The 10,461-nt window shown below is 47.0% G+C and overlaps 1 protein-coding gene across 4 annotated transcripts in view; it reads right to left on the bottom strand.

Annotated features, from left to right (window-relative positions):
- Window positions 1-10,461, bottom strand: part of nif3l1 (NIF3 NGG1 interacting factor 3-like 1 (S. cerevisiae)) — a 13,460-nt gene extending 2,999 nt beyond the window's left edge. The window contains exons 1-7 of one of the 4 annotated variants that reach the window (XM_069912874.1): window positions 10,329-10,461; window positions 9,325-9,683; window positions 8,605-8,755; window positions 8,298-8,412; window positions 1,890-2,028; window positions 1,601-1,684; window positions 8-102 (exon numbers count right to left, since the gene is read on the bottom strand). In XM_069912874.1, the coding sequence (XP_069768975.1) occupies window positions 80-102; window positions 1,601-1,684; window positions 1,890-2,028; window positions 8,298-8,412; window positions 8,605-8,755; window positions 9,325-9,679 (867 nt within the window). In that variant the 5' untranslated portion in view covers window positions 9,680-9,683; window positions 10,329-10,461 and the 3' untranslated portion in view covers window positions 8-79. Of the gene's footprint in view, window positions 1-7; window positions 103-790; window positions 1,263-1,600; window positions 1,685-1,889; window positions 2,029-8,297; window positions 8,413-8,604; window positions 8,756-9,324; window positions 9,684-10,276 lie in introns of those variants that run through there. The other 3 variants (XM_069912873.1, XM_069912872.1, XM_069912875.1) reach the window with 3 other exon arrangements.

The following is a 10,461-nucleotide window of genomic DNA, read 5'->3' as shown; positions in this document are numbered from 1 at the left end:
GGGACAGTAGACCTCTCAAGGATGGGAATGAGTCATGGATTATACACCAGTTAAGTCGAGAAAACGTTGGTCAGTGGGATCAGTGTGAGGATGGACACAGGGCTGTGGGGAGAGAACGGGGCAGTGGGATCAGTGTGGGGACTGACACGGGGCTGTGCGGAGAGAGTGGGGCTGTGCGGAGAGAGTGGGGCTGTGCGGAGAGAGTGGGGCTGTGCGGAGCGAGTGGGGCTGTGCGGAGCGAGTGGGGCTGTGCGGAGCGAGTGAGGCTGTGCGGAGCGCGAGGGGCTGTGCGGAGCGCGAGGGGCTGTGCGGAGCGCGAGGGGCTGTGCGGAGCGCGTGGGGCTGTGCGGAGCGCGTGGGGCTGTGCGGAGCGCGTGGGGCTGTGCGGAGCGCGTGGGGCTGTGCGGAGCGCGTGGGGCTGTGCGGAGCGCGTGGGGCTGTGGGATCGGTGTGAGGACGGACACGGGGCTGTGGGGACGGACACGGGGCTGTGGGGACGGACACGGGGCTGTGGGGACGGACACGGGGCTGTGGGGACGGACACGGGGCTGTGGGGACGGACACGGGGCTGTGGGGACGGACACGGGGCTGTGGGGACGGACACGGGGCTGTGGGGACGGACACGGGGCTGTGGGGACGGACACGGGGCTGTGGGGACGGACACGGGGCTGTAGGGCAGTGGGATCGGTATGGGAACGGACACGGGGCTGTGGGGAGAAAATGGGGCAGTCGGACTTGAATGGGGGAGGGGGAGAGGGAGGGGGAGAAACAGGAGCCAAACCATTAACAGTTCAAATCTATGACTTTTTTAATGGGAGGTCTTTGCCAAGTGACAATTTCTAAATTTGGGGTGGTGGATATTCACCTTGAGAGGTGGGACACAGAGTGAAGCTCCCTCTCCCCCCGTCCCATCACACACTTCCAGGGTAGGACACAGAGTGAAGCCCCCCTCTCCTCCTGTCTCCCTGTCCCATCACACACTCCCAGGGTGGGACACAGAGTGAAGCCCCCTCTCCCCCTGTCCCATCACACACTCCCACGCTGGGACACAGAGTGAAGCTCCATTTGGGATTCCCTCTAAACAATGGAGATGGGCTCCGAGTCCTCCGTGGAGATGTGGATGGAGACCTCTGGGCCAAGAAGAGGGGCGAGGAGGGCAGCGAGATGTGGAAGGAAGCCACGTTCCGTGTTTGAGTGTTCACAGAGAATGACAGAGGTTCCACGAGAAACAGCATCAAGAACTTGGTGATGGGACATCTCACCTGGGGGAGGGGAAAGATCAATGGGGTGAGAGAGAGGGGAGGGGGACAGACAGGGGAGTGAGAGAGGTGGGGGGGGGGAAGAGCAGGGAAGAAGGGGGACAGACATGGGAGTGAGAGAGGGGAGGGGGAGAGAGATTGGGGTGGGGGGAGAGGAGAGGGAGATGGGGGAGGGAAGAGAGAGGAGGGGAGATGGGGAAGAGGGGAGAGATCAGGGAGGATGGGGAGGAGAGCAAAAGAGGTGAAACATCCCCAGATACACCAGACCACTTCTCTTTGTATCCTCTTCCCTCCTCCACTCTTACCCTCTCCCCAACCCCTTCACCCCCACTTCTCCCTACCTGTGAGGTACAGATCAGCCTCGACGCCGTCCAGAATGCTCCCTCCAGACCCAGCGCAGACAGCGGCCGTCTTCACGGATGAATCTGAGGAGGGAGAGAGGGTCATGAGCAACCTCCCCTTCACCAGCGATACACCACGTGGGATCCTGGTGTGTATCCCAAGGCAGAGGCACATGGTCGGGAGGAGAGAGGGGAGGTGGAGATGGAGGGGGTGGTGGGGGGGGGGGGGAGAGATGGGGGATGAGATTGAGGCATTAGGAGGGGGTGGGGATCTCCCTGCCCCACTCACCCAGACTCCTACCCGTCCCCAAGGCCAGACGGACATGTTTCAGACCAAGATGTTCCTTCACCATCTGGACAACTTCACTCAGTGGAGACACATTTGTCAGGCGACAGAACCGTCCCATCCCTGTTCCCGGCAGCGGGGCCTGAGGGAGAGTCGGAGAGCATGGTCAGAAAGACACCTTTCCCCCCCACCCCATCCTGCCTCTCCCCCCCACCTTTCTCCCCTCCCTCAGTGACACCTCTTCCCCCCCACCCCCCCAAGTCTCTGACGTTAATCCCCCTTCCCTCAGTAACCGTCTCCCCCTGGCCCTCTGTGGAACAATACTGATATCTTATATTGTACAAATGCAAAGTTTTTTTTTAAACTGCAGAGAGATTTATTAAAGTCAAGGTGGTGGCGCGGGCAGGCGGAAAGGGTTCATGCCGTGGGCCTTAGTCCATTGTTTTTTTTTAAAATTTTTTTTTTTTCACACTATAAACCACATTGATCAAGATACATACATTTTCCCTCTTGAACATATACAGTGTCGTTTTCTCCCCCCCCCTCCCCTCCCTACCTCCCCTCCCTACCTCCCCTCCCATTCATTTAAAGTTCAGAAAAAAGGATGCATTAAACCCGTCAAACAATGTTGTCACTCAATAAAGACAAACAAGAAATTCCACTGAGTCAGTTCTTTTCATTCATAGAAACATAGAAACATGGAAGATAGGAGCAGGAGTAGGTCATTCGACCCTTCGAGCCTGCTCCGCCATTCAACGAGATCATGGCTGATCTTAAAGTTCAGTAACTCCGTCCCCGCCTTCTCTCCGTAACCCCTAATTCCCTTATACTGAAGAAATATATCTAATTCCCTCTTAAATATATTGAATGAACCTGCCTCTACTGCCCTCTGTGACAATGAATTCCACAGATTCACCACCCTCTGGGTAAAGAAATTCCTCCTCATCTCGGTCCTAAATGGTTTGCCTATTATCCTCAAACCATGGCCCCGGTTCTGGACTCCCCCACCATTGGAAACATCCCTTCCGCATCCATTGTCCAGAATTTTATATGCCTCTATGAGATCCCCTCTCAATCTTCTAAACTCCAGTGAGTATAATCCCAATTTGCGCAATCTTTCCTCATAAGTCATTCCTGCCATTCCAGGTATCAGCCTGATGAATCGCCTCTGCACTCCCTCCATTGCAAGAACATCCTTCCGTAGATAAGGTGACCAAAACTGCACACAATACTCCAGGTGTTGTCTCACCAAGGCCCTGTACAGCTGCAGTAAGGTATCCTTATTGCTACACTCAAACCCTCTTGATATGAAGGCCAACATACCATTTGCCTTTTTAACCGCCTGCTATACCTGCATGCTCGCCTTCAGAGACTGATGTACAAGTACCCCTAGGTCTCTCTGCACTTCCCCATCTCTTAATCTATTGCCATTCAAATAGTAATCTGCCCTCCGGTTTGTATTACCAAAGTGGATAACCTCACATTTATCCACATTCTAGTGCATTTGCCATATATCTGCCCAGTCCCTCAATTTATCCAAATCACACTGGAGCTTCCTGACCCCCTCTTCCGTGCACACAACCCTTCCTAGCTTAGTGTCATCTGCAAATTTGGAGATATTACATCCAATTCCCTCATCCAGATCAGTACAGATCCCTGTGGTCACCGCCTGCCACTCAGAAAATGAGGTTCTCTTCTCCTTCTGTCATTTTTGGTGGTAGATGTCCACAGTAGGTTTTCTCTATTATGTTTCATGTATGGCTCCCATATTTGTTCAAATATTGTAATATTATTTCTTAAATTATATGTTATTTTTTTCTAATGGAATACATTTATTCATTTCTATATACCATTGTTGTATTCTCAAGTTATCTTCTAATTTCCAGGCTGACATAATACATTTTTTGCTACAGCTAGGGCTATCCTAACAAATCTTTTTTGTGCACCATCCAATTCAAGTCCAAATTCTTTGTTTTTTATGTTACTTAGGAGGAAGATCTCTGGGTTTTTTGGTATATTGCTTTTCGTGATTTTATTTAATATCTGGTTTAGATCTTCCCAAAATTTTTTCACTTTCTCACATGTCCAAATTGCATGAATTGTTGTTCCCATTTCCTTTTTACAGCGAAAACATGTCAGATTCTGCTGGGTCCCATTTATTTAACTTTTGAGGTGTAATATATAGCCTGTGTATCCAGTTATATTGTATCATATGTAACCTCGTATTTATTGTATTTCTCATAGTTCCTGAGCATAACTTCTCCCATGTTTCATGTTTAGATCTTGTTCCCATTTTTGTTTCGTTTTACCATTTGTTTCCTCATTCTCCTTTTCTTGTAGTTTAATATACATATTTGTTATAAATTTTTTGATTATCATTGTGTCTGTAATCACATATTCAAAATTACTTCCCTCTGGTAACCTCAGACTGCTTCCCAATTTGTCCTTCAAGTAGGTTTTCAGTTGGTAGTATGCCAACACTGTATCATGAGTTATATTTATCCTTCATTTGTACAAAGGATAGTAATTTATTTCCCGAAAAGCAATTTTCTATTCTTTTGATCCCTTTTTTCTCCCATTCTCTAAAGGAAAGGTTATCTATTGTAAAAGGGATTAGCTGATTTTGTGTCAGTATTAGTTTTGGTAGTTGGTAATTTGTTTTATTCCTTTCTACATGAATCTTCTTCCAAATACTGAGCAGATGATGTAATACTGGAGAATTCCTACGTTGTACCAATTTTTCATCCCATTTATATAATATATGTTCAGGTATCTTCTCCCCTATTTTATCTAGTTCTAATCTAGTCCAATCTGGCTTTTCCCTTGTTTGATAAAAATCTGATAGGTATCTTAATTGTGCGGCTCTATAATAATTTTTAAAGTTTGGAGTTGTAAGCCTCCTTGTTTATACCATTCCGTTAATTTATCTTGTGCTATCCTCGGTTTACCCCCTTTCCATAAGAATTTCCTTATTATTTTCTTTAATTCCTTGAAGAATTTCTCCGTCAAGTGTATTGGCAATGCCTGAAATAGGTATTGTATTCTTGGGAAAATGTTCATTTTAATACAGTTTATCTTTCCTATTAGTGTTAGTGGTAAGTCTTTTCAATGCTCTAAGTCACACATGTCAAACTCTGGCCCACGGGCCAAATTTGGCCCGCGATATAATTATATTTGGCCCGCAAGATCATTTAAAAAATGTATTAGAGGTGGCCCGCTGGCCGCCGCGCCAGTATAGCGCATGCACAGTAATACAACAAATCCCAGAATGCATTGCCGTCAGCCTGCTAATCGCCCCCACCTCCTCTGTTTACGTTGCAGGGTCTCACCGTGGACTCTGGTTTTGGGGCCTGGCCGGTGTCAGGGGAAGCCAAGGCCGCTTCCCAGCGCCCGGAATCGGAGGCCTCAGGCCTGACCTCGCCAGGACCATTGCCCACTCCCCCTCACTGCCGCAGGCCGATCCGCGACTCACGGTGACGGGGCCGCTGATCTGCCGAGATGCCGCCCTGCAGCGAGAGCCGATTTCCCCGCACTGTCGTTGTCCAACCTGATCACCCACAAACCCCGCCCTCCCGCACACAGGCCTGAGTAAGGATTATGAACTTTAATCTCAGGATAAAACGATCTTCCAATAGTTTCATGTCACAGTGATAAATATATTCCTGGTTAAAAATGGTACTGCACCTGGATACAAGCTCATTAGGCATAAAACTTGAAAAGTGTGTAAATCAAAGGATATCTGTACCAATGGAAAAAGGGCATGGCAAATATAGAGTTCATGCCCACAATCAGTAACCCATTTGATTGTTTCAGGAATCATGTTATTCTCCCACATTCTCAATGGCCCTCAGATTTTACTATTCGACAGCACACTAGCAACATTTGACAAATCCTCTACAGAGAAATATTATTTATTGAATATTTTATTTCTCATTTGTTAATGCTTCTGGAAAGAGTTTATCCAAAACTATTATTAAACATTTATTTTAATAAGAAAAAGTTTAACATTACATATGTTGAAAGAAGAGAAAACATGCAGATGTTGTTGAAAATTTTCAATAAATATTTAGTTCGGCCCTCGACTTAGTCCAAGTTTTTAATTTTGGCCCTCCGTGAATTTGAGTTTGACACCCCTGCTCTAAGTCGTCCTATAATTTTTTCATTAGTGGATAATAATTGAGTTTATATAGATGGCCGAGGTTTTTATTTATTTGTATACCTAGGTATCGCATTGCTTGTGTTTGCCATCTAAATGGTGATTCTTTCTTAAACTTTGTGAAATCCGCATTATTCATTGGCATTGCTTCACTTTTATTTGCGTTGATCTTGTACCCCGATACTTCTCCATATTCCTTCAATTTCCTATGTAATTCTTTTATTGATATTTCTGGTTCTGTTAAGTATATTATAACGTCATCTGCAAATAGACTGATTTTATATTCCTTGTCTTTTATTTTTATCCCTTTTATTTTATTTTCTGTTCTTATCAGTTCTGCTAGTGGTTCTATGGCTAACGCGAACAATAAGGGAGATAGTGGGCATCCCTGCCTTGTTGATCTGCTTAAGTTAAATTGTTTTGATATATATCCATTTACTGTCACTTTCGCCAATGGCCCCTTATATAATGCTTTAATCCAATTAATACATTTCTCTGGTAAGCTGAATTTTTGTAGTACTTTGAATAAATAATTAAATTCTACTCTGTCAAAAGCCTTCTCTGCGTCTAAAGCAACCGCTACTGTTGGAGCTTTATTTCCTTTTACTGCATGAATTAAGTTAATAAATTTACAAATATTGTCTGTTGTTCGTCTTTTTTTAATAAATCCAGTTTGGTCTAGATTTACTATTTTTGATACATAGTCGGATAATCTGTTTGCTAATAGTTTAGCTATTATCTTATAATCTGTGTTAAGTAAAGATATTGGTCTATATGACGCTGGTGCGAGTGGATCTTTCCCTGTCTTTGATATTACTGTAATTATTGCCGTTTTGTATGAATCTGGTAAGCTTTGTGTTTTATCAATCTGGTTGATTACTTCCAGGAGGGGAGGAATTAATAAATCTTTAAATGTTTTATAGAATTCTATTGGGAATCCATCCTCTCCTGGTGTTTTATTATTCGGTAGTTTTTTTTATTATCGCTTGTATTTCTACTATTTCAAATGGTTCTGTTAAATTTATTTTGTTCCTCTGTTTATAATTTCAGTAGTTCAATTTTAGTTAAAAATTCATCTATTTTGTCTTCTTTCCCTTCGTTTTCAGTTTGATATAATTGTTCGTAGAATTTTCTGAAGTTTTCATTAATCTCCGTTGGATTATTTGTGATTTGCTTGTCTTTTTTCCTTGATGCAAATACCATTCTCTTAGTTTGTTCTGTCTTAAGCTGCCACGTTAGAATTTTGTGCGTTTTTTCTCCTAGTTCATAATATTTCTGTTTTGTCTTCATTATGTTCTTCTCCACCTTATATGTTTGTAGTGTTTCATATTTTATTTTTTTATCTGCCAATTCTCTTCTTTTAGTTGTTAATTGCTAATTCTTTTTCTATATTTGCTATTTCCCTTTCCAATTGCTCTGTTTCCTGATTGTAGTCCTTCTTCATCTTGGTTACATAACTTATTATTTGCCCTCTGATGAACGCTTTCATTGCGTCCCATAGTATAAACTTATCTTTCACTGATTCCGTATTTATTTCAAAGTACATTTTAATTTGTCGTTCAATTAATTCTCTAAAATCCTGCCTTTTAAGTAGCATGGAGTTTAATCTCCATCTATACATTCTTGGAGGGATGTCCTCTAACTCTATTGTCAATATCAAGGGTGAATGGTCCGATAATAGTCTAGCTTTATATTCTGTTTTTCTTACTCTATCTTGCATACGAGCTGATAACAGAACTAGGTCTATTCTTGAGTATGTTTTATGTCTACCCGAATAATATGAATATTCCTTTTCCTTTGGGTGTTGTTTCCTCCATATATCCAAAAGTTGCATTTGTTGCATCGACTTAATTATAAATTTAGTTACTTTGTTCTTTCTGTTAATTTTTTTCCCAGTTTTATCCATGTTTGAATCCAAATTAAGGTTGAAATCCACTCCTATTAGTATGTTCCCCCGCATGTCTGCTATCTTCAAAAAAATATCTTGCATAAATTTTTGATCTTCTTCGTTAGGTGAATATACATTGAGTAAATTCCAAAACTCCGAATATATCTGACATTTTATCATTACATATCTAAATGCAAAGTTCATTTACTGTGCGCCTATGTTGTTCCCTCTCTCTCTCTTTCTACACTTTCTCCCCTATCTCCTCTTCCTCTCTCACTCCTAGCCCCCTCCCTCCCCTTTTCCACCTCCACTCCCTCTTCCCCCACCCTACTTTGGGCCATCTCTCCCCCCCACCCTCCCCACTCACCTTCACCAGACCGACAATCTCCACACTCGATCGAACCTCCTCATAGTCATTGATCACCCTGAGAGCCTCCAGTACCCCCGAGCGATGGCAGGACAGAGAGAGACGAGTCCCAGGGCTGTGGAGAACATGGTGTGGGTTACAGAGGGGGGCAGGAGAGCTGAGAGAGGTGGGGCTGCGAGAGAGGGGGGAGTGAGAGAGGAGGGGGTGGGAGAGAGGGGGAGGGGAGTGCGAGAGAGAAGGGGGAGCTGGAGACAGAAGGGGGAGAGACGTTGGAGACCCCTCCCTCTCCTGACCACAGCCCCATTACCTGGAGGAACCTGACATGATAGAGACTCCCTGAAGCTCCAGCAGTCGAGCGATCATCGGCTTCAAGTCAAATCCCCCAGGGAGTGGAATGTCCACTCGTTGCCTGCCTGTGTCCCACGAGGACTGAGAGAGGGGTTTCCGGGACCCTTCACCTGGGGAAAGAATGCAGTGTGTGATGGAACTGGGGAGAGGGGGCCTCACTCTGTGTCCCACTGGGAGAGTGTGATGCGATGTGGGGAGAGGAGACTTCACTCTGGATCCCACCCTGGGAGTGTGTCACGGAACTGGAGGAGAGGAGGCTTCACTGTGTCCTACCCCAGGTCTGTGTGATGCGATGGATGGAGAGAGGGCTTCACTCTGTGTCCCACTCCGGGAGTGTGTGATGGGATGGGAAAAGAGGGGGCTTCATTCTTTGTCCCACCCCGGGAGTGTATGACGGGACAGGGGGGAGAGGGGCCTCCACTCTGTGTCCCACCCCAGGAGTGTGTGACAGGATGGGGAAAGAGGGGGCTTCATTCTTTGTGCCACCCCGGGAGTGTATGACGGGACAGGGGGGAGAGGGGCCTCCACTCTGTGTCCCACCCCAGGAATGTGTGATGGAATGGGGGGGAGAGGGAATTTCACTGTGTCCCACCCAAGGAGTGTGTGATGGGACAGGAGAGAGGGAGATTCAGTCTGTGTCCCACCCAGGGGGTGTGTGAGGGATGGGCCCCTCACTCACCCAGACACCCTGCTAGCCAGTCGTTGACCCCTCCTGGGATGGCATCCAGGGCAGTGTGTGGCGAGTAGATGGCCACCCGGTTCTCCAGAGCCCCCGTCAGCACCCGCTCCTTCCAGGTGGACCCCCCAAGACGGAGCAAGGGCCGGAAGATCGGGGGGTGGTAGGCGAGGATCATCTGTGCAGGGATCTTCATGGCCTCACGGAGAACACCCTCGGTTAGGTCAACCGTGAGGAGGAGGCTTCGGACAGCTGAGGGCACCGAGGAAACGGCCAAGAGCCCCACGTTGTCCCAGCTCTCTGCGAGTGAGGGGGGGGCGAGTGTCTCCAGGCGGGACACCACTTCGTCCAGATCCATGGGTCTGGGGGGGGAGAGAGGGAGGGGGTGGAGAGAGGGGAAAGAGAGAGGGGAGGAGCGAGGGGTAGGGAGACAGTGGGGAGAGAGAGGGGGTGGGGGTATAGACAGAGAGAAGGGGGAAGAGAAGTTGAAAGAGAGTCGAGGTGGGGGAGAAGACAGATTCAGTCATTCATTGGGAGTTTCAGTTTAAAAAAAAATTATGGTTCCCGACACCTCTCCCTGTCTCTGTAACCCTCTCTGGTCCCCTACACCCCTCCGTCTCTTTAACCCTCTCTGGTCCCCTACACCCCTCCGTCTCTTTAACCCTCTCTGGTCCCCTACACCCCTCCGTCTCTTTAACCCTCTCTGGTCCCCTACACCCCTCCGTCTCTTTAACCCTCTCTGGTCCCCTACACCCCTCCGTCTCTTTAACCCTCTCTGGTCCCCTACACCCCTCCGTCTCTTTAACCCTCTCTGGTCCCCTACACCCCTCCGTCTCTTTAACCCTCTCTGGTCCCCTACACCCCTCCGTCTCTGTAACCCCCTCCGGCCCCCTACACCCCATCCCTGTCTTTGTCACATCTGCGTGACTCCCCATTTTATTAGCTCTGAATTTACTTTTGGAGGGCAGTAAATCTTCAGGAATTGCTTCTCCTGAGGTTAAAACCACCTTGAAATTTCTCAAATGCCTTCACATCGGTGGATGAAGTGGATTGTCCCGGATTCCCTTTCCTGCCCCAATCTCTGTCTCTCTGTATCCACCACTTCCGGGTTTGATCCTTCAGCGTCTGCGCAATAGCCCG

This window comes from Narcine bancroftii, unplaced genomic scaffold (assembly GCF_036971445.1).
Source record: "Narcine bancroftii isolate sNarBan1 unplaced genomic scaffold, sNarBan1.hap1 Scaffold_254, whole genome shotgun sequence".
NCBI classification, from domain to species: Eukaryota; Metazoa; Chordata; class Chondrichthyes; order Torpediniformes; family Narcinidae; genus Narcine; species Narcine bancroftii.
This window is presented reverse-complemented; position numbering and strand designations above follow the sequence as displayed.